Genomic DNA, 24,953 nt, shown 5'->3' with positions numbered 1-24,953 from the left:
TTCAAATGGGCATGCAGGGTTGTTTATTCAGGATTTTTACATCCGCTTTCTCTCCAGGTGGGTTCAGTAGAGGTTCCTGTGTCGGCAGAGGGGCTGTTCCCCGCTGTGGGGATGCACTCTATGGGGGAGGAGGTGAAGGTCGACCTGCAAGCTGAGTGGTTCCTGGAGGAGGATGATAGTATGATGATGGTTGACAGCCACGAGGACGACTGGGGACGACTTTATGACGTCAGGGTGAACGGCACGGTAAGAGCAGGTTCTTTTTTTCCTTCTTTGCTTGATTATAAGGGATGTTTGGAAACATTGGAAGTTCAGTGCTTTTGGTTATATATTAGTGGAAAAAGGTTATCGTAGGTGTTAATTAATTTGCTTGGGCTGCCTCCTAAACATTACTGATCAGTCACTCAAGCCACATCGAGAAGGTGAAGGAACTCGTGTGCTGCTTCTCCGACTCTCTCAGCTCTGATGTTTAATGTTAGTGAAGATTTTGTAAAACCTCTTTTTTTTTTACTTAATTTCTGTGTAATTTTTGTTGTTATATCACAGTTGAAGAGCAAAGCCATTAATTATGGGATGAACAGTGTCAGAAGAGTCCATTATGGGATGGCTGCCCTGCATTTTTTTGTGTTTGTAGACGTAGTGAAGAAGAAATGTTAACCACCAGACCTAAAATCAATTAGTTGAAAATATTTAGTAAAATATTTGTTCAGTTCAGTGGTTCTTTAATTTTATAAGGACGATAATTATGAAATCCCCTTTATAATCCTTTATAATAATAGGATAGCTTATGTTAAAGCATATGTTAAATGCATTTGTCCTATTACCTCAGAAGACTTCAGTGTGCCTGTGGTGTCACGTTTTTTCGGTTGTGTTTTGACCCTCAAATGACAGGAGGAGTAGAGCATATAGGTCAGCATGTGACTTAAAATCATGAAACTTTACCTGATTCTCTGTGCTGTGGATGCCTGCAATGTGGCTTGATGCAGATTCTATTGACAGAAAATAGACCTGGAACTTTTTATGTTGATACAAAGGGATGTTTCTTTGTATCAACATCTTTCTTGGATGTTTCTTCAAATTAAGAGCAACTTACAACCAAATCACAGAGACACCAAGTTTGTGTTAGTAGTCCCAGGTTTGGTGCCTGTCCAACTCTGGCTATTGTTAGCTTACCTGTCTTTTGAATGGGACAGATTATAGTGTGGCTTTTCTGCAGCTTGCTCTTCTGTGCAGTTGTTGACATTCCACCATGTTTGTTCTGTACTCTTACAAGATCCTTCAACTGCCTGTTCTTTACCAAATCCCTCTTTGTTGACAGCTGTGCTTAATGCTCTCTAAAGTTCGGGGAAAGCTCCAGACACAACCACTTCAGTTTGAATTATTTTGTCTCAGCCATTGTATCATCTTGCCGTGACGGGATTTGGGTCACCTTTGGAGGGGTTTTGCAGATTGCTTCATGACATCCGCTCAGGAATTTTCCTTTGAGTCCTGCACACATCACTTTCATTAACAAGATAAACAGCCGACTTACAGTAAAGGAGTCGTGTCTGCTGTGCTTTCTCTGCCTTTCTGCTGTATCAGAGTCTGGGGTGATGCAACAGTTTGCCATTTGTACCCTCAGAGCTTAAGCATGCAAGCAGGGCCGTATACCAACTTTTTATCTGCACATGAATCTGAACAGGATCTACCAAACTTCCATTAGGTTGCTGGATGTGGCAGAACGCTTTCCACATGGTAATCATTTAACTGCCATCATAATAAGCAGACATAATAGTACTGTGTTAGCGGTCTAACGAAATAAAAAAAACAAAACCCACTCATACAACACTCACAAAACATTTGGTGTTCACATTTTCACTCAGGTTTACAGTCACAAAAAAAAAAAAATTAAGGCTGCTTAAAGTTCAGACTTCTTTTTAATTCTTGGATTCAACCACCCCAGCTTTGAATGACTTACCGTTTAAAAGTAGCCCTTATTTATCTTACACACGGCTACTCAATTCATCCACCATCTGAAACAAGCCATCTATTGCTGCCTGAAGTTGATCTATTATGCTAATTTTTAGCTCTGTGTTTTTATTCTAGCTTTGCATCATTTATTATTCCAAAGTCCTACTTTATCTTACCCTGGGCCTCGCTGCAGATCGGCCAGTTATTCGCTGTCTGATATAATCAGTTTTAGGTTTTATGCCTTTTAGACGTTAAAGCTTAAAAAACAAAACAAAAACGTGAGGGCTATTCTAAAACTTTGATGTTTTATGATGTTTGTTTTTTTATTACTGACATCAGCCTGTTATGGCGTCACACTGTGACATCATAGGGCGAGGTATTGAAAAATTAAAAAGGGGGTTTACAGCTCTCTCCATGGATTACTCGATATGGTTTCTTTACATTTTTTTCAAGGTCAACTTTGACCTCGGGCGCTAACAGTGAAGGTGAAGGTCAAATGCTTAGCCAACCTACATACTCATGTCCCCCGAGGCCTAGTATATTGTTTGAAGGTAATCCATAAAAAATTGCAGGTAATGATATTTGGTTAACAATAATATTTGATATGACTGATTTTCACAAGATTAAATCATATATATAACGATATATATCGGATGACGATATAAAAACATCTATCGTTTCCTATCACGCTATCGTTTGTTTCGTGGTGTTGCAAAATAAACTGTTTACAGCAATATTTTTTCATAATTTTGATGGTCACTGTAGTGGCTATATTAATTTCTTAAAGTTCTCTCTTTCTCTTATATTTAATATAACCACACTACGGACGGACAAGCGCCTGTTTTTACGTGTTGTCGTTAGCAAAAATGATGGTAAAACCATTGCCTGTCTCCGCTGTCCGCTTGTTTATTTTCCACGTAAACATTTCACAATAAAGCTCTTATTTTGAAAAGATCATGTTGAGGCTTTTCAAAATAAACTAAAATCATGTGAATGAGTATGCCGAGTGTTTGCGAATGAGAAGCAAAAAAGAGCTGTCAGGTGCTAAAAAATAAATGAACAGCCTTTTCCCCACAGCATGCCGTGTAATAAATACAAAGAAAACGGCGGCTGTTACAACTTATGTCTAAAAATGTATAGTTAAACGACGCCCAGCTGGAAACACTAAACGCAAGTCGAGCTGCCCGAGATTCACAGAATTTACAGAAAAATGTTAAACTTTTGTGATTTATATTGTTGTCTTATATCTGGATATGAGATTTTGGTCATATCGCACAGCCCTACCAACCATCATACAGAAGTGATTGAAAATTATATCTTGACGACTCTGAACGTTAAACTGCTAACAAACAGACAGACAAACAAACAAAACTGAGTACTACACGATGAAGACTTAATTGTTAAAAAGAATATGTTTAAAGCATTACAAAGCATGTTGACAGTCTGATATGTGGCAGCTAACTTATTAGTCTGGATCCTGTTGGGCTTAAATTAGATTATTGGCTGCTTTAAGATAAGGTGAGGTAGGGTAGTTAGTGCCTCAGATTGGTAAAGTGAAATTGTTTTATTTTCTTAGCCAGGTACGTGTATGTCTGTGTTTCAGCCATAAAGTTTGTGATGCATCTTTATAACCAACCGTGCTAATGTTATCTGATAACTTGGTACTCCACACCCTCTCAGATACGGTAACTTCTGGCTGCAAAGAGGGTGACGTTAATGTGGCTACCTCTTATATACAATCTGATTATGATTCAACAGTTCGTGGTGGCGGCTTGAATGGAACTCATTGTTGGCTCAACTGTGTCATCAGAGGTATCACAGATCTTTATTCCCACCTGTTTACAGTGGAGGTCTATAACACCTTTGTTCTCCTTCAGCAAGTAGCCACAGGGCTACAGGTAGGTCTGTCATTGGCACAGGGGAGATGAAGGCCAGTGTGTGGGTGAGGAGGATGATTCAGCCAGCCGTCTTGCTCATTGTCTCTCTTTTCTGTTTTTCTGGACCGCAGAGTGGCAGTGGCACAAAAAGTGTTTTTGGAGCCAAGTGCCTGGCAGCACACCAGGTTGTAAAAATTCAATAAGTGCAGGAATGGGACTCTAAGGAATCTTTTACTTTTTCTCATGTGGTTGGAGGTTTTCACAGCTGGGCTGGCCTGGCCTGGCAGTGTGGGCTGCTCGGCAGTCCGGCAATAATTTTTTTTCTTTATTCTTCCTCCCTTTCTTAGTCTCTTTCATGAAGAAACAGACATTAGCCTTAAAGGGACAGTTCACCCAAAAGTCAGATGTATGTAGATTCCTGGAGTATGGAGTGCTGTTTTTCCCTTTACATTATTTTTGGCGTGTCTTGCCCGGTTTTGGAGATATGAGCTGCATTGATTTTTACCTTTTATTGATTATACTGCAACTTAATTGCACTTGACTGATGGTGTTCAAAGAGCTCTTTAAATCACAACTGGAGTAATTTTAAGCAGCAGTTATTTTATCTCTACTGAGCTGTGTCCACCAACTGTGACACAGTTTTGTGTAATCTATAAAGTCAAAGCAAAGAATTGCATGTTTATACATTTTCACAGTCTACTGCCACAAAGGGCAGTGTCACAGTATGTGAAGTGGCTGTCGCTCCATTGCCTACTGCTTTCCCTAGGCAGCTGACTGTACCCCTACTTGGTGACAGTAGGCACTTAAAAGTATGACCATGTTTAGGATTTTTTTTTCAGGACTATATTTGTGTCCCTGCAGTCTCTTTATCGTTTTTTTTGTGGTAAAGAGAAAGCCAAGTGTGAAGGCAAAGGATCACAGATACAAGAAGCAGAAATGTCCTGGTGAGAAGCTCAGAGTTGAGCAGCCACTTCTGTACAGCGAAAGGAGTTAGTTGAGGTTTTTTGGATATATCCTGGGAACAGATTCTTGGAACACTCAAGACATGCTGGGGAGATTATGTCTCTGGTCTGACAGAGCTGCAGGTTGGGCCAGGGAGGTCTGAGTAGACCTGGATAAGTAACTTCTGGTATCCATATTGATGTTGGGTTGTTGGTCCTTCAGTTTAGCTTGGGCCAAGGAAAAAAAAAGACTGTCATCGTAATAATAAAAAAACGTATTTGTAGTAAAGTGGAATGGAATGGTAAAACAACTGAAAGTGTCGCCTCCAGCTATTGTTTCCATTGTGTGCTTTTTTTCCTTCTTCATCATTGTTGTTTCCTGTCTGCTCAAGATTTAGAATATCCATAATTCTTCTCCTTTCTCTCTCCCTAACACAAGAATTATACAAAGGACACAAACACAGGATCTTAAATATGGCTTCCCGAAAAGAAAGAGCCCTTTCATCCATGAAGACTTGCCTTACTGTGGCAGGTCTCTGTAATATTAGCTAGCTGTATTCTTCTTTTGGTTGTATCTCTCCATCCAGCCAGCCACCTTCTTCTTCTTATCCAATTCAAGGTTGCAGGAGGGTTTTAGCCTATTCCAGCTGCCATGAGTTAGACGTCGGATACACTCTGGTCTGGCCAGTCTGCTGCATGGCTAACACAGAGAGACAGATAACCATTAGAGTCACCAGTAACCCAAACATGAAAGTCTTTGAACTGTGGGAGTAAGCCGGAGGGCCCACAGACGACACATACAGGCACACAAACAATGTGGAAGCTCTACACATAAAGGCCCCAGCTGGTGGATTCAAACCCGGGATCTTTTTTCTATGACGCACAGAAAGGAAACTAGCTCCTACGTGAAGGTGGTCACAGCAATTTGCGAATTATTTTTAACTGGAATGGTCTAATTTTTGGGATGAGCTGTACCTTTAAAATCCATTATGTGATCACCGTTGTGAGGGTTTAAGTGAGTGCTAATACTCAGACTGATAACGCTGTCAGGTTCTGACATATACAAGGATTTTGTGTACACAGTGAAGACAGTGAAAATTTTGGTTTAAGGGGGAAGCAAGCAAGAGAGAGAAAGGGAAAGTGTGACAGAGGAAATGAAAAGCTCGTCGGAGAAGTGCAGAGTTTTGTCTTGATCATTGGAACTCTTTGCGTAACAGGATTATGCTTCAAAATTATGTCAGCCACAAGGTGGTCTCATTTAATCTCTTTGTTGGTTTTGACTTTTAATTCACTTCATTGTGCGGTTTTAACCAGTCTCAGTGTGCCTCAACTTTTCCAGCTGTCTTTGGACCTGCTTTTCTCTTCTCTACCCTTCTTCTTTATTCTGCTGTAGTCAGTCTGCTTTTACTCTTGTCCATTTCCTCTTTTCATGTTTTTTCCACTTTCCTTTTTATCTCTCCTCCTGTCATCTGCCCTCATTTTTCTCCTCTACCATCAACTCCTTTCCTGTCTCCTTGTTGTTCCTTCTCTTATCTCCTCCATACATGTCTCCTGTCCTCTCCCTATTCACTCATTTTTCACCTACTGTACCGCATACCCCCCTCTATCCTTGTCTCCTGTCCTTGCCTTTACTTTTATCTCCTCTTTACTGCCCTGTGTGTCCTCTTTCCTTGTTCCATGTCCTCCTTTCTTCTCGTAGTTTCTCATCCTAGTCTCCTTTACTTCTCCCATCTCTCCTCTACTCTTGCCTGCTTTGTTTCTCCTCTTCCTGTTTATTCCATTTTTATTATAGTCATGTAGATTTTAAGTGCAGCCTAAAGCTGTGAGGTAAATTTTAAAGGTCATGGGATTTTTTCTTTTCTTTTTTGTACATGTGGCTATGCAACAGACATTTCCAGTGTCTGTGGTTTCTGAAGACTTGCGGATCTACCGTTACGTTGCCATAGATGAATTAGGCATCAACACCTCACCAACATTTAGTCAAAACGGTGGAATAGTTTTTACATGTTAACTATTTAGCAAGTATGGATAATCACTGTTCTGGAGGATGGTCATCCTTGGTGGGTGGATGGGTGGCGGGGCAGGATGATGGAAAAGACTGCTGCAAGATAAATGAGTTATCTGGCTGGTATGCTTTTGATGAGAAGTGCAAAGCCGCAGAATGCACAGAACACAATGGCGATGGTAGTGACTTGTCTGCAGCTAAGTCTTTGCCTTTGTGAACTGTTTATTTTACAGTAGGGGGATGGCCACTCCTGTTTAAATAGGTGGGTTTCTCATCCTAGAGCACTCTTCATACCTACCTTGCCAAATATGTAGACCTCTTGCTCTCTTTGATGCAGTCACGTGTTTCTCGCTGTCTCTCTCTATCTCTCTTTTATAACTCTTTCCATTTTATGTCTTTTCACCAAATATTACACTTGCATAATTCATCTTGCATGTCCTTGAAATGGCTCTGACGTAGCTGGTATAAAAGATATTACTGCTTTGGCTCTGGCCTCTTTCTTTCTGTTTTGAATAATCTTTATTTTGATGCAATCTTTGTTCCTTTCAAACTTTTTATCACTCATCTGAAGGCCATTTGTTGAGGGTAATAAATGCTCTCAACTCATGCTTCTCTTTTAATGGAAAAAATGAAGTAAATCAAGTGACTTATAGTTTAATGGCTGTGTCCTTGTGGGCATGAATTTAGCTTTAAGGAGTTTCAGTGAAAGCTTCATGTGGCGAAAATAGCTTTGTCATTAAGCAAAATGTAAACTTGGAATGTTTTCAACAGATGCAATTGTTTCAGTTTAGGAAATATAACAAAGACCTCTCTTTGCTACAAGCCTTTTTATGCACAGTGTGATCATAAAATTCTGCTTACAAGGAATGAAAAACGTTTCTTTTTTTTAAGCCTTTTAGGATCAAAACCACAGAATGTGTAAAACACAGACAAATCCATTGTGGTATCACAGGAGATCATAGACACTGACACTTTTTTTTGGTACCTGTAAGTTACCATGTTTGAACTAGAAGGCGTAGTGCTAATTTATTAGCTAACATTTGCTAGCTATGTCTATAAACTATGGGTGTAGCACTCAAACCTGCGAATAGATGCTAAAGCTTCAGTCACACAGGCCCAGAGACCAGTTGGAAACCCTTTGGGAGCCAGTAGCTGCAAGGGAAAATTGTGGTTAGTTGCTGAAGATCGCTGCCAGTCTCTGTGAAACCCATACTTGGATAACATTCGAGGACCGCTTGGTAACCGCAGAGAGGTATAAAACTTTGCTATTGATTTGGTTGGTAGCAGGTAGCCAGGTGGTTTGTACCACACGATAAGCCATAATATTAGTCAGATAATGCCATTAAAAATGCTCCAGAAAGCACCAACATCACAAAAATAGTCCAGAAATCCAGTCCAGTGACTCCTGTTAGTGGAAGTGAGGCCTTGCAGACAGTGCCTGTGATGGGACCGCACTGACTCAACTTGAGCCAGACCTGAAACTTTAGAGTCCAGTGGGTTATTGGTTTTGAGATGTATGGTACCTCCTTCAACATTGGAACTGCAAACCGCTGTAGATTGAAGTTGTAGCCAGGGACCAAGCTCTAATTACCAGTGATGATCCCCAGTGCCAAAACTTTGAAATCAATGGTGATATCGCCAATGAGCACGTGTTTCTGTTAAGAACGGGGAGTTTACAGATTATGGAACCTTCTAAAAATAACAACTTTGGAAGTGGGACAGAGGTGCTTAAGGAGGCAGACTTCAGCTTTTTAGTTGGTTACAAAAACATTGATCTCAAAATAGAAAAGATTTCATGCACTTGATTTAGCAACCAGTTTACATCTGTAGACTCTGGAAAGGTATGTGCAAGATTAAATAAGCTATAAAATAGCATGTGCAATACAGAAGGTACAAGTTGAGTAAGTACATAGTAAATATGCTTACAAAGCTTAAAAACCCTCCTGACTCACTCACTCTAACAATTAAAAACAATACAATCATATTCTTGGTATGTGAGCTATTTAACTATAGTATAAATCACGATGCTCAAGGGCAAAACAACACCAGATTTGAAAATGTTGACATGATTGGTTTCTTAGAATCTGTTTTATTTGTACCCTGAGAAAAAGTATTGAAAAAGTACAAAAAACAAAATCTAAGGAGAATTTAAATCAACAGTTGGTTTTAATAGTTACGTATTGGCAATCAAGTTCAGTTATTATTTAGATTGTTTCAAATTACAGAAAGAGTACAAATCATGACATTTATAATCTTATCAGTTTCTGGGAATTAAAACATACCAGTGGCACGACGTACATTCTAACATCTGAAAAAAGAGAAATGTGTCATTGACAGTTATTTTATTGAATATGGACGTTGCAACCCACAAAGGGTTTTTTGCAAGTGAGCCTTGTCCTTACTATGATGACAACTGTCTTAAACTGACAGAGCTTTCACTAACAAAGCTGCAACTTAGAAACGTGTTCTAATAAACAAGAACAGATGTGTGAAAATGCCAGTCACTCAGGTGTGCTGATGTTGTGACAACCCTCTTTCTGTATTTTTGCGATGGGGCGTGCAGCGCACTTACAAACGAGGCGATATTAACCGGTATCTCAAGGACTAGAATGGCCGACAATGTTACCACCTGTCCTCGGCTTTTTCGTTCATTATCTTTCTTATGTCAAAAAACCTTCAGTTCTTCTTTGGGAAGCAAATGATGTGCCTTAGTTCAGCAGATGTTGCCTTTTCAGTTGAGGTTATGTACATCTTTAAGGATCATTTGCCTGATGGATAGCTTTAGCTTTCATACAAAAGATATCTAGGCTTTCAATAAAATGCAAAGACAAAACAAAAACTGCAGCATGTACTGGTAAAACTATGACTCAAACACGTGATAAGTTTTTGGCTTTACATGGTTACACGTACTTTTAAATGTAACACATTTCATTCACTGTTGTTTGGGGAATTTGTCTGCTTTACTGTTTGACTAAAGATGTTTTCATGGCATTTGTCTTTATCAGTAAGCACATATCTGATGTTTATACTGTACATGCAGGGTGCAACATATACAGTGCAACCCTTTTGATAAATAATGTAATGAAAACTTGTAGAGTTTACAGTTTTCCTTTAATGCCTTGACTGAAAGTACTCCCTATTTAAACCTATATTTTAAACCACTAGCAGGTGACGTGAATAATATTGGTCATCTCTAACCCACAGAACTAGCTGGTTATCAGGGAGCTTTTAAAATAAAAGCAAAGGTTGCTAGTAAACTGATTGCAGAGGGTATTTTTCTTTTAGCAAGATGAGAAATAAAATTGAAAAAAAAAAAAAAGCCAAATATATCTGTTCAACCTGTTCAAGTAAAAGTTAATATGGGAACAATGAAATAGAAAAGTGTTGCCTCCAGTGCCAGATAATTAATATTAATAAAATAATAATATTTTTTATACATGTCAGATTTCTGATTTACTGTGAAAGGTAGTGAGTCTCTACATTTTCTCTTCTTCTCTCAAATAATATAATATTTACTTGATTCATTCTTAATTCTCATAACTTTGTTTAATGATGGTCTTCTGTCACGACTAAATCGTATTATGAGACAAACATTCAGCATAAACCTTTTAGTTTCTTTTCCCTGTGGGTTAATGGAGGTGTGAAAGTGATTGGATTACCTGACATTAACAAATGAAAACAGCTGTTTCAAGCACCGGCTCGGGCCCTTACCGCTGTTGAGAAAAGGCTTGATTGATTGTTTAGCTTCAGGGTTCCTGTTTTACACTGGTAAATTTAATGTACCTTTGAAAGTGATCTCAAGTTCTCACACATACATCGGGAGATTTATTTTTTTCCACCTTTCTCTTGACTGTCAGCAGCTGGTGTCTTAGGCAAACACAACATGTTTAATACTCTACATGAATGATGTTTTTTCGCTCGCCACCATGCTTCTGCTCTGCTGTTTTTTCTTGAGAGGAGGCATTTGGCTGGCTTTCCACTGCGTACGTGCGGCTCAATGCGAACATGAGCCTCCAATCCCCTGCCTCCTGTTGTCACAGCAGTCACTGTGCCCACCAGCTTAATCCCCTCAGCTGTGGATGAGCGGGCCGACAAGTAAGTGGACAGCACCTGAGTCTACAGTTATCGGTTTTCCCAAGTGTACCGTCACCCCCTCACAGCCCATATCTCCCTCCACCACTCCCCGACATGTAGAAATTGGAAAAATATTCAGGCCGGCATTTTTTTGCGCTGTATTAGTGCACAGAAGTTTTTCAAAAGCAAACAAACTTGTCGACAAACTGCAGTATCCTCACAGGAGCATCTCCTCGTCTGCCACGCAGCAAAGTGTATGTGAATGTGAACCACTGTCCTCCATCGCTGCTCCATTCCTTGTTTTACCTTTTCCACTTGCCAGAGCCAGCTGTAATACCAACGCCCCTCAAAGGTTGCCTGCTTCCTTCCTTCCTTCCTCTGGGAACAATAGTCATGAATCACCACCATGACACTGCTCCTGGATGAAAGTTCACAACTTTCCCATCAAGTTGTTGTAGTTGCAACCTGATGATGGCACCATCATGATCGCCTCCCATTCTTTGAACTGATCAGCGTGAGAAAAGAGGAAACTATGAATAACTTAATCCAGGCTGGGCAGAGTGAAGCCTCTTCACACAAGATAACCCAGCTGGATTTATAGCTGACCCACAGGATGTTGTAGATGATTATGAGTTAGAGATGGGTGTCAAATGGAAGGAAAAGCCAACAAAAGATGTCTTAGTAAGGCGTTGGTCCGTCAAATGTTGCCAGAACAGCTTCAGTGCGGCACTGATTTTCTGAATCTATGAAACTCTTCTAGCGGGATGGGATCCTTCTTTCAAAAGGTCGTTCTTCATCTGTTTTACAAGGCAGTGCTACATCCCTGAACCCAATGTTTTGACCTGGCCTCGAAAACTCTTGAAATCTTTATCTGATCATGAACCTGCCGGAAGTGCCACAAAGCCAGATCAGTATCCCACCCCACCATACCTTAAAGTCCTGGTTCCAGACCTTACAGAACACTGCAGAAATCCCACATCAGTGTCCTGAAGAGTCTGTTTTTGGCACAAAGAGGGATGTGCGCATTATTAGGCAGGTTATTTTAATGTTGTGGCTGGCCAGTCATCACCATATTCACAACGGTCGTCTCAAAGCGCTTTATAATGTAAGGTAAGAACACTGTAGTGCTACAGAGAAAACTCCAACAACCAAACAATTCACTGTGAGCAAAAAAATTGCCAACAATGGGAAAGAGGATTTTGTTGTAACAGGAAAACACCACCAGCAGATCCATTTTCAGGAAGGCACAGCCATATGCTGCAGCTGGTTGGATGGTAAGGGAAAGCGAAGACAAAGGGAGAGAACAGAGAGAGAAGAACAAAACTCTGATCAAATCTGATAGCATGTGGTATATAAACATATGAGATGAAACAAGATATATACAGAAGGTGCATCATGGGAAATTCTCCAGTAGCTTGAGCCTATAGCAGCATAACTAAGGAATGGTTCATGTTCTAATGAGAGACCTTTATCAAAATGTAAAGTTTAGAGCTTTACCTTAAAATTAGAGGTAGTCTCTGTCTCCTGAATCCAAAGTAGGAGCTGATGCGACAGCTTGAAGGGTCTGCCTGCTGTTGTAGTTTTGGATATGTTAGGAACCACGTGTAAGCCTGCAGTCTGAGAGTCAAGTGCTCTATCGGGGCAATATAATACTGTAACGTCTTGAGGATAATTCAGAACATTACGCATGAGGAGAAGGATTTTAAAATCAATAGTTTATTTAATGAAAAGATGTAACAAAACATACATAGCATATCTCGCTTGATCTAAATGCTGTACAATTCACGTCATTTTCACATCAATCAAACCATTCAATGACCCCTTGTGTCCTTTAGATGGGGATATTTCCATCCTGCGGTGGCTTTTGTAGTCATCACATCTTAAACCCACTTAAACACCTGTGCTTTGTTCTGCACTGATGTTTTAAACAGTGCTTTCCATCACATCATCAACGCACCAGATCAGGAGATATCTTTTGGACAAGTGGTGTTAATCCCGGTAGTTGAGCTCCAGAGACGTGCCAAATTCCACTAAAGATTGTGGAGGTGTCTTGTGCCTTGTCACATGGCCTGGGCAATTTACGTTGGTTTTTCTTTAAATTTCTCACTCATCTGAAAGTAATGAAGTTTAGCTGAACTAAACTCATAAGCGAGAAAATGTGTTTGAATGTTTGCATTTGCAAGTATTGCTTTGCAGTAATGCTTCTGTACTTACTGATAACCTAAAAATATGAAATGTACCTAGAGGGCAGCCTAACGCATTTGCAGATTTCAAGTGGAAATGTTTCCTACATATGCATTTATGTTAGTAAATCTATTTCTCTTGAAATATTCTTGGGGAATACAGTTTGGCTTAGACCTTGAAAAGGTGTAGTCTTTGGACAATAGTGTTGACTTGGATCCTCATCCTGTTATAAAACACCTTCCTCATTGCTCTGAATTGTGCTCTTGTTTCAAACATACAGCAGCAGTCTGGCAGCATGAAGTGTTAGCACTAAGAATTCATTATTCTAAACCTATATGTGTTGCCATCTTTTCATGGCATCCTCTCTCGGGCGCTATTTATTCCTTACCCAAGAGTAATGTTGAGGGTTTTTTTTTTGGGGGGGGGGGGGGTTCTGGCAGTGGCAAGCATCCTGTGAAACTGTTAACTTTTTACGACTTTGTCCAAATAAATCAGCACTGGTGGCAATACCTGCTGGCACTGGAGCCCCGAGTTAATTTGGGCAACATCTTCTCAGCAGTGGTAATGGTGATAATAAATGGAGTGTATTAAAAGGTGACGAAAAGCTCCGCGTGGCCAGTGAGCAATGAGGTGTCAGTGAAGGGCAACAATGTGGGTCTTTGCTCGCAAAGGTTTCAGCTGAATATTCTCAGGGATGACTGATTGATTGAACCGTCAAATCACTGCGTGTGCCTATTGTTTTCCTGTCTTGTTTCATGAAATAACTTGTGGTTTGTGTTCAGGTTTCATGCGTACTCTCTCACTGTCTTGGGTGTTACTGCAGGTGGGCATGTTGCCTTTAGGCATTCTGCATGCACCCAGGCAAATATCATCTTGTCTTCTGACGGTAAATGTTCACATTTCTTCACCTCGCTTGTTGTCAGTTTTGTGGTAATTATAGGTTGCGTTTAGATTTTGCATATAGTTGGTGCCAAGTGAACTTCTGAAGGCGGTTTGAAAAAAAAGAAAAAAGTTTGTCCTAAAGGAACGTTCATGAGATGTTTTTCTGCAAAAATGCAAACAAGATATTTTTTCAGATTGAGCGGGAAACCTGCTCTAAGCGTTGTTTGGGCATGTTTGCAGTGCTTTCTAATGAGTAGGTTGTAGTACGTTGTAGTAATTTTGTTCAGGTAATTTATTCCTAGGTAAAGTGGTGCGTTGTGCTTGTAATGTAAACAGAGTCATGACATGAAGAAGACAGAGTATCTTTTAACTGTGTTCCGTATCAGTGGCTGCATTCAGTACTCATAATCTGTTGGCTGGAAGCCCATTAAAAAGCAGCAATGACAGAGTGGCTGTGACCAGCTGCAGCATAATGGCAGTAGTTTTCATCTGGGATACCTCATGCATTAAAAAAGTGACTGATGGACAAGTCAGATTTAGCTACTGGAGGCCATCCAACCCAAGTGAGAGATGAATTAGAGCAGGGAATCACAGCCTCTGTTCCAAGGACAAGGCCAGCTCATATATTTTCCAAACCAGGGTGCCACTTTTGGCCTGGATCAGTCAACTTTCTATGTCCATATTTTTTTAGTTTTTAAGCACACAAATGGCGAGGATTTATTTTAAGAAGGATCATGAACAGAAGAAGAGAGTAAGAGGGCACAAAAAAGAAGGTGAAACAATGAGAAATGGAGATGCTCAGATATTGATAATGTTTTAAAATAACAATTTAGCTGATTCCAAATGATTTATATGTATTTATTGTAATTGCCCCTTGTATATGTGCCACCGTAATTAAATCTTCATTATAAATAAAAATGGAACTAACCTAAGCTTTTAGCCTTTTATCATATTACACTGTTTCCAACTAAATTTATTGAAGTAATGCAAGCAGGACTTTCCAGCCTCGGTGTAGTGGCACATGAATGGGTTCTCTGCCTGTAGCACGCTTCGGTTAGCATGCTGCAGAACTTCCATTGCTACCTGCAGTCCAAGAGGGTGCAATGGGAGTTACATGTCACTTTCTGGGAAGACCCGATCATCTGGTCACCCTACATTCATATAGGTGACAGTACTAAACACTGCACCATCGTGATGTCCATAAGTTAGCGCATATGCAATAAAAAGAAAAGCAAACAAATCCAGGACAAACATGTTCAGAATGAAAAGAATAAAATACATAAATGCAGTGAAAACCCAAAGAAGTAGTAAGGATGTTTCAGCAGGTGATCAAACTGTGTTGACAGTATCAGGGCTGTTTTAACTTTTTGTAGCAGTTAACAACATCACAGAGCATTGCTTTGGTGATTAAAGTGTTTTACCCAACAGAGCTCTTCTTTGAAGAGTCTTGATGCATGCTCAATCATTAAGGTAAGGAAATCCCAAAGAGTTGATTCTGTTCATCTGGACGTAGCGTTTTCAGTGGGAGAAAAAGAAGTCACTTGGATGAGTGAGCAGTTTGAAGCGAAAAATCAAATCTTACTTTAAATATCACTGACATATGTGGAATATTGCAGTATTGTTAGGCTTACCAATCCTCTCATCTGCAGACTTCTGTTCTCAAACTCAGGGAGTCGTGAATCGCTTTTGTTGACTGTGTATTTCTGTTTTGCTCTGACAGCCTACATAAAACCACTAAGTAAAGTAAAAACATGGCAGAAGTGTGCTGGTTTGTCGGTCTGTCATCTGCTTTGCTTTCTATTTTGACGGATACTGAGATCACACAGGTGTTGTGTTTTTAATCGGGTTAAAATTTGGTCTTCAGATTTGATTCACATGATAAAGAAGCAGTCTCCTAATTTCATTTTCACCTTCTACTTAAGTTTCCCTGTTAGCTGTGACAGGAAGCTGGCAAGACCAATGTCTGGGTGTTACATCTGTTTCCCAGGCAGCAACTCAACAAAACATGGCCTTGCACACCAACATTACCATTCTCACCGCTTAGAATTATAGGAGTGAGATAGCAAGAAAAAAGAAAGGGAGAGGGAGGCTGTCAGCTGTCTCAGTGAGGCATGCTTTGCTCAAGGCTACATCTCTCTTTTTCTGCCCGCTTGTCTCTCTCCTCCTTCCATTACTCAGCAGCAAGAAGCAAAAAGAGGTGTGACTGAGTGCTCATCACACCGAAACTCTTTCCTCCTCTCCCAAAGGAGAAGCAGCTGTCCAGGCATGAACTGCAGCAGGTTAAGGTGGAGGCTAATGTTGAAAGCTATCCATGAACAATTAATCAACACGGTATTACAAAGACTAAACAAATGAGGCTTTGGCACCGGTTACTGTGGAGATTTCCTTTGTGAAAGGGAGAAGAAACTATTCAGCCTTTAATACGGCGAACAATCTGCAGTTACTGCTTCTCTGTTGATTGCAAATCACTCAAAAGTATAAAAACTTATAGATGTTAAGCAGAAAAAGTAGCACTACAGATTAAGTTTGCGTTTAATCTTAATATTTTCTGCTACTCAGGCACATACTGTGCTGTTAAAATGTTGACAAACACACATTACACACACATTTCTGCAGACAGTTACAGTTAGCGTTTAACAGTATTGTCAAACTATAAGCAGACATTAGTTAATAATGAGTATTAAAGCATACAAAAATATGTTTTTTGTGCAACAATATTTCCAGAATATAAGAATAACATAAAAAGGTAATTGCTGGGCACAAAAGATGATGTTTGACCATAATTGGTATCCACTGTATTTGTGATGTCAGAAATCCTGTTTGTTGATCACTTAAAAGCAGATTTTTTTTTTTTTAATTTTTTTTTAGTGAAGACAGAACATATATACTTTAATTGGTGATGTCGAAAATTGCACCAAGTGTCAGACTCTGCATTTAAAAATCTAATCAAATTTAAAAACACTAGTAGAGATGGTAAAATTCAGATCTAGTGCTGGTGGCGTTTTGATTGCTGTGGAACATGCGTTAGAGTGAATAATTTATTTATTTTTCTTAATAGTACACAACAGTGCATTAATGAAAGAAACAAAGTAAATGTACCTGGAAGGTTAGAGATGAGAAATTTTCAGTTGTGATAACTGTTGTTGTTGTTACCCTCATTTTTGTGTCTGGACATAGACTTTATATAAAAATGGTCACTGTCACCCATTTGGTTTGTGGACTCTACATTTTGAAGCTTCAGCGTGAGCATCTTGGCTCCTGCCTTGTTAGTTTTTTTTTTGGACCTAGAAGTGACCATATTTACATGAAACAAAAAAAAGGAAATAACAAAATTAATAAAGAGATTTTTATGACGATAGAGACCATCAACAGAGAGCCAAAACCATTAATCGTACCAGACTGTTAGCGTAAATTTTAGTGATGCAAAGTTGGACATTTTCAAATTGGAGTCGTTTTTTGGAGCTAGCCTCTGGTGGCTTTTAAAGGAACTGCAGATTTTGGTGTTGGCTTTATCTTTCAGCACAAGAGGAACTTGGACAACAAAAACAACAACAAACACAAGTTGGAAATACTAGGACTGGGATGGTGACCCTATCAATGAAACAACAAAAAATAGCCTTAAAGTCTAAATACTAGTTAACATTTCCATGTATGTAATATAGTAACTTTAAAAAATTGGCATAAAACCAAGCAAATATCACTTGATGCTGATTCTGCAGAACAAAAGAGGAAATATTTGTTGCCACTACTAGGCATCTATCACACAGCAAAGCAATATGGAGAAGACTGCAAGAAATAAAAGACAAGAAGATGATGGGATGTTACATTACCAACTGCTGGCTGGCTATTAAATCACTTCAGATTTTCTGCATACAGAAAAACTCATGGAAGGTATGTCAGGGTTTTTCCTGACTCAAAATAGGCCTTTGGCGGATTGACTAAGCACGTAGGGGCGATTGGCCCAAAGATTGTCTGTATTAGCTCACTTAGGGCAAATTCATCCCCAGTTGTTTAACTTGTTTAAAATCACAGTCCTGGTAATTTTCCTTTGGGGGACGGCCAAAACGTCTTTGGTGGGCAGCACATTTATCCAATATATAGGAAAAACCTTGTGTGCAGGACTTCTGCAGTGGGTATTTATCCCCAGGTAGCCCCCAAAACTGAATGCTTGCTGTGGCTGTCCTTGTGTATGGCAGTGGGGACCAAAAATTTATTTCAGCTTGTGGCTGGGCTTCAGGCACAGGTCTGTGAGCAGGTTGGTCTCCACTGGCATTTTTACATCCTACATCAAAGAGAGCGAGTGCTGGGATTCCCAGATGGCACAGGGGGAAATTGCTGCAGCAGTTGGAAAACATGGGTTCTGCATAAAACTGTGGAAAAATCTTCACTACTGATATTTTTTTGTCCTGTTTCTGCTTGTTCGATTCCTCTCCCATCATTGAATCTGTGATTTCTATAACTTTTTCTGAGCAGCCAGGAAAAGACTGCAGCGAATGAAGTGTAAATGTTCATGGCACTATGCTGATATCACAGTCCTCAACCAGTGATCGATGTGTCCACTGACTGGTCGAATCATGAGGTGTACTTAGTTTTTCTGGCAGAGAGTCGACTGTATGTCCCATAAGAAAAGTAAGTCCTAGGTAGTGATTGTTAGCACTATAAAAAGATCTTGAAATCAATATCCTGCAATCTATTACATTGGTTATCTCATATAACAATCTGATATTGGTTGTGTGGTTTCCTTAGTCTCTGCATACTTGGAATGCTGCAATAACTCTTGGTTTTTATGTCTGTTAATAAAATGCGTGTAACTACATGAACTACACAAGTACAGTCCTATTCAACCAGTTTAATCGCCTTCGATTGCCTCTGCTCCATTTCTGAATCATTTTCAGTTTGACAGATCGCTAAGCAACAGCAAATAACACAGAGAAAAAAAATTGTAATAACTTAATTGAGACACTTGACTTTTTTGACATACATGTTGAATAGCTTTTCCCACCAGGTGTGTCGTTTTAAGTGGCTGGCTACTGAATCGTAGCACACCCAGGTGGTGTTGCACGCTCAGAATCACAGAGGCTTAATGCAGAAGTAATTTTGTCCACCCCCACCTCGTCTGTCATCCTAGCCTTTCAGCCTGGGGGTGTATTCTTCATTGCGCACATGCTCACACATTCACTCACATGACATGGAAACTCCGCTCAGACTAAAGGCTTTGTCCACCTACTCACCTGTTCCCACCCATCTTCACCTGTTTAGATGCTTAAGACCAAAATAGAATTGAAAGTAATTGTATTACCATCAAGTAATGGATCTTCAGTCTGGAGCGGCTGTTCGTACTTGTAGGATAGTCCCTGTGGGCGATTCAGTGAGGGTTTGACTGGGTTTGGAAGTGTCAATCTATCATAATGCCCACTCACTTAGGATACACTTGTAACAGCTAGTTGCGTGGTTAATTAAGTCCCTGGCCTCTATAACAACACTGGGTCCTGCCCAAGCTTGATCAGCTGTGTTTCCTATCCACCCTGCCTTCACAGAAACAGGTGAGACATTTTTGAACGGTGTCTCCTCTAAGGCATTCATGGTTTTGTTTGTCAGCCCTACCAGTGGAAAGTCTAGGGGATAAGTAGAGTTTTTATTTATCTTGAGGGAAAGATGAATACCTGTTGGGATTTCATGCTTATCCATTTTAAAGTTAATTCATTTAGAAGCCGAAAGCTGCACAAACAACAAGAGCTGGTACAGTTGAGGATTATATGGACATTCAGATTCAGATTGCAGAGACATTTCCAGTGAAGTGCAAAATGAAACTCCCACGGGTCTTGATCATCTGCCCTTTCCGCACCTGCAAAATCTTTCAGCAGAACTTCCAATGAAACTTTCACAGCGGAAACGGGATGTTACTACACGATCTTGGGCATCTTACGGTGATTCTTTCGCAATGAACGATGAAGTTCACTAGACCAGTGGTCCCCAACCCCTGGGCCACCGGTACCGGTCTGTGAGTCGTTTGGTACCGGGCCGCGAGAGTGTGAAATTCATAGTTTTCAGGGTTTTATCAGTTTTTTGCGTTATTTTGTTAATCGTTTTTATTGTTAACTCGATTTCCATGGTTTTTTCCCCCGTGTGTTATGAATAAATTGTATTTTTTTTGGTACCGGTACTGGTTTTATTTTGTTGTATTTATCCGCGACACCTCATAGGCCGGTGAGTGAAATTATTGTCGGACATAAACCGGTCTGTGGTGCAAAAAAGGTTGGGGACTGCTGCACTAGACCACTGAAGAACGCAAAGGTTTATTTGAAGATCAGTGAGGAGAAGAAAACTCTCGTAAGATCTGAAGGACTCACCAAAACCATCTAACAATGAACCGTCCAGGAACAGTGGCACAGGTGAAAACAAAGAAAACAATTCTCTAACAACACTAAAGACTGGACAGGAGGGACCTTAACAGAAATTCACCTAACACCCAAAACCTGGAGTAAACTGGTGTCCTCTTTGTAAAATCTGGATATTTAATATCAAAGGGATTCATTGGTGTGGAATCAAGAATATTTGTACCATATTTCAATGCATGTATATAGATGATATTTAGGATGAAGCAGACAATTATAGTGCCAATAGCAAGTTATGGGATCAAATATGTTGCCAGTTTGACACGATGGATATTCAGTACCAAATTTCATGGCAGTCACCAATAATTGCTGCGATATTTAAAAAAAAAAACAAACCTTGATAACCTCTTTGTACTGCCAGAGAAAACCTCAGAAGATGACCAAACACTTCATTATACAGTGGCCATGAATGCTTACCCAAACATTATTTGAAATACATCCAGGGTGGACATTATATTGCACGTTCACCAAATATGGTGAAATTTGAAAACCACAAAAGAGCATTGGTTACACTAAACTATATATGATGCCTGTGACTCATGCCGAATAGGTGTCTAAAATCTTGTGCCTTTTGGTCAATGTTCATTAAGAACAAGTTAGTGTTTTGTCCAAAAAATGACCCAGTGGTGTAGTTTAAGAAACGTAAACGATTGAAGCTAAAAGTCTGTATAAATTCAAAGAGGCTGAAGTGGTCCTCTGCAAGGACTTGGTCATTAATACAAACTCTTAAAGAGTTGAGAAAGTAAGAGAAACACAATGACAGCAGTGGCTGAGCTGAACAAACAACGGGTGCCCGTTTTCATGGAGATTACATGTATGTGCTTTGAAAACATTACCACAGTTCCCTGCTTGCCTGCAGCTGTACCTTTGACAACCATTACAAAAGTAATGGTAGACCTCAGCTGCATATTTCTTTATATTTTTCCCCCTAGTTGCACCGCTACAACGATTCAGGGGCTAATACTTGTGTCATAAATACAGTTAGTTGCAGAACGGAGCCAATCACGCGGAGTCTGAAACCCTGCAGTCTTTTGTTGGTAATGTGAGTCTGTTGTTTATTTCTCAGCATATTAACCCCCATTCTTCTTCTTCTCTGCATGTTTTTTTTTCTTTCTCAGCTTTTGGAGTATGTTGGCAAAGGAAAGAGTATTATGGATGTGGGTTTGGCCCAGGCCCGACAGCCACTCACCACCCGCTGTCATTACTATGAAGTGGAGATAGTCGATGCTGGGGAGAAATGCTACATTGCCCTGGGCTTGGCAAGAAGGGTGAGCTTTCTAAGAAAAGAACAGCTTTTGACATTTTTACACCTACATTCACTTTTTTTTCTTTTTTCTTTGGGGGAGGGGGTGTTCAGCATTTAGCCACCATGCCTATTTTTCCACATTGTAATATATTAAAAAGCATAGCTTAATGGTTTCAGAGCATGTGGACTGCATGAACACGTCTCCCACTGACTTATTCTTGGATTCTACTCACTCATACGCGCCCTTTCCGTTCCCCATAGTTCGACAAGTGGTCGAGGTAAAAACATGCTAATGATGGAAAACTTTGACAAAAGCCTGAATTGGGAACTAGGCAGATAATTACCATGTACAAAATGTTCCTCAGGCCCTGTCTTGGGAATGTTGTAATGTTGGCCTGATGGAAGAGCAGCGGCACTCTTGTCCTTTTATAAGTTCTTTCACATACATGCAGATCCCAGTGAATTGAGAAAATAGGATGAGTTGCTAAGCTGGTAAAACTGTTTTTAGATTTTGGAGCATAGTTCAGTAGTAAATGTATTGGTACTGTGCCTTTATAATTGATTTTTATTCCCATTATCCAGCAGTTTACCCATTCTTTAATGGCCTACTTTGGGGAGATGAAACACCTTTAAGAGGAAAATACAATTAACGAAATTTTAACACTCTCGTTTGAACCCCTATTTCTTTTTCCAAAGTATGCACATGCGGTTCCAATTTCAGCATTAGCACCGCCACTTCGAGTGCTGGCCGGCTTTAAAGAACGAAACAGGCAGAATATAGTGAAACTGATAGACAAGAGATGCTGAAATTGAATAAATCTACGATCAATATGTCAAGACCTTTCAATACACACCTGCAGAGATTTAAAATAAAAGGAGTAATAGGTTCAAGAGAGCTGTTTTAACCCTCCTCATGAAAGACAAGATTAAACTCCGATGACTCTGGAACTATTTCTTCATCTATGTGGGTTAATGATTTGTGAGTTTTTTCCCCACCCTTTAAGTGTAGCCTTGAGTGTTATGGATGTGAAATATTAGTAAGTGCCAAAGCCAAGGCCTACAGAGAGCTGCCAGCACTGTCTCTCCCAGGGTCAAAACTCGGCTCCTTTTAATAACAAAAACAAAAGATGAAACTTCTATAACATCTTTCAAGGTTTCACAGGGAATTTATATAGAAGAGAAACGAGGGGATGCATAGGTCACCTTACTGGATGACGGGAAGATATAGAGCTATACAGATGTATAGGAGAAGGTGAGTGGAAAAAATAGACTTGGACAGCATATGCGTGCTCCACTTACACGTTTCCTTCGTAGCTATGGAATTCTTTAAAATTGGCAAATTAATAAAATTGTTTAAATGGACTACGTTGTGATATTAGCAGAGTTTCTGCACATGTACTGCAAGCCTATCAGCCTGTCAGGTGAAAGCATTGGGGAATTTTATAAGTTAAAGATATTTTTTAGACACAAGCTGCAACTATTTGTTTAGTTGGCCTGTCTTATGGCCTACTGTTACTGTTAAGCTGTTGTTTACTCACAAAAGAAAGGCATAGGACAACTCGAAAGAAGTTAAAAAGTTGACTTCATGACTCAGTTGTTTATCCAGTGCCTTTCCCTAATGATATTTCAACCAAAGGCATCAGGTATGCAGTGTAAGACAATGGGTAAAATGCCTTAAATCTACATTCTTTGTAATCTCCAGCAGGGGGAAGATCATAAAAATGATATGGGAAAATGATGCTACTTTTCTCCATGACCTCTTTAAACACTTTTCTGATGGGTTTATAGTTACTGAACATGATGCTCATTTTGTAAATTATGATCTCCAGTAGAGTGTAAAAGAGGGATAAAGCAGGGTATGTGTTAGGTCGGGCCTGCCTTGTGACTGGAAAGGTAAGAGCGTGGAGTATCACAGTTTATTGCTTTCATTCATTCGTTTCACAATCAGTGCAATAAGTAGTTCTGTAACAGTTTCTACAATACTCAGTGAAAGTAACTAATGTTTTGATCCAAGGAGTAACAAAATAAGTAATTATAATTTTCATTTTAGTAGCATTTCAGAATCCACAAATGATGATAAGAACTCTTTTTTTGTTTCAGCCAACACTGATTTTGCAACAAATACACATGTCAAAAATGTTAGTTGACATTATTGTTATATTTTCAGAATTATTTTATATGCAGAAAAAGATAAAACCAGACAAATGTCGGGTTTCACACATGTAAGTAAACACATACAGACAGTGCTGGGTGAGGAAGCGGTTGAGCGGCGATTACTTAAGTCAGTTTGCTTGCTTTCAGGTTCCCTCACCTTTTTTAAAATGGCTGCATTACTTTTATTTGTTGGGTTTAATCAGGGTTTTTGGTATAAAAGCTTTAAGCCTAAGTTCAGGAGCGATGCCAAAGCAGCTTTTCCCTTTTTAATACACGTTACGGTATCAACAGCAGCCCCAAGAATCCTGTATTATCCATTATTATGACTTTTACTTGAGCATCACTATCCGAGCAGATTTTCAGAATACCCCTGAAGCTAATAACATTCCTATTAGCCTGCGTTGCACTCTGTGTTAAATGCAAATTAGTGAAAGTTAGCATGCAAATGTGCTAAACAAGCACACGTTGGCTCAAAAATGAAGCCAGCATGGAAGTGCCAAAAACTGCAGTTCCTCCAGTGGCCACTGAAGGATGGCTCCAAAAGTGAACCAGTCTCCGTTGACTCATATGTTAACATTGCCAAAATTTAACAGAAGATAAAAACATGTTTATAGCCTGGCATTTCTCGCTTTTTTAAACCTTATTAAGCGTTAAGTTTAGGGAATTTTTTTAAGCTTTAAAAAAACACTTAACAAATCAAAAGAAAAGACGAAAAAGGAGGCGGGGGTGGAGTTAATTTTTCAATCCCCTAAGCCACTATTGCCAGTTTCCTGCAAAAGGGAAAGTCTGAAGAATTTGGGCTATGTGATAAGTCTGAGTTCTTTGTGTGTAAAGTAAATGCTGTTGTTTAGCGTGTTTCATAATCTAAGATCTGTTTTGACCCCGCTGCCATTCCTAGACCTGTCATGACCCCCTTGCTTTCTCTCTCATTCCTCTGAAGACGGAAGATAAGGGTCTTTATGAATGTACAGCATGCATACGCTTGGTAGCACAGTTGTTTTTCATCCGGTACACACAGCGGTTGCTAGGCTGTGGGACAAAGAGATCTAGGATTAATTATGGGGTGGAAGAGTGTAGAGAGTAGATGGCAAGGTGGGGAAGCTAGGTAAAACGTCAAGAGCTAGAAAAATCAAGGGAAAGGGAAAAACACAGGTGAAAAAAAACGAAGCAGGAAAGCCCTCATGTTTTAAAAAACAAACAACCGCCATCTGCTTAAAATCCTACAAAAAATGACGGTAACCCTGT

The 24,953-nt window shown here is 39.8% G+C and overlaps 1 protein-coding gene across 6 annotated transcripts in view; it reads left to right on the top strand.

Moving 5' to 3' along the window:
* The window catches only part of spryd3 (SPRY domain containing 3), an 88,097-nt gene that overhangs the window by 12,714 nt on the left and 50,430 nt on the right, over positions 1-24,953 (top strand). For 5 of the 6 annotated variants that reach the window (XM_080294757.1, XM_026153365.2, XM_080294755.1 and 2 more), the window contains exons 6-7: positions 58-246; positions 21,427-21,576. In XM_080294757.1, the coding sequence (XP_080150883.1) occupies positions 58-246; positions 21,427-21,576 (339 nt within the window). The remainder of the gene's footprint in view (positions 1-57; positions 247-21,426; positions 21,577-24,953) is intronic. The other variant, XM_080294758.1, reaches the window with a different exon arrangement.

The sequence above is a fragment of the Astatotilapia calliptera genome, chromosome 20 (genome assembly GCF_964374335.1).
Source record: "Astatotilapia calliptera chromosome 20, fAstCal68.1, whole genome shotgun sequence".
In the NCBI taxonomy this organism is placed as follows: Eukaryota; Metazoa; Chordata; class Actinopteri; order Cichliformes; family Cichlidae; genus Astatotilapia; species Astatotilapia calliptera.
The sequence above is the reverse complement of the archived record's forward strand: the minus strand, read 5'-3'. Positions and strand labels throughout refer to the sequence as shown.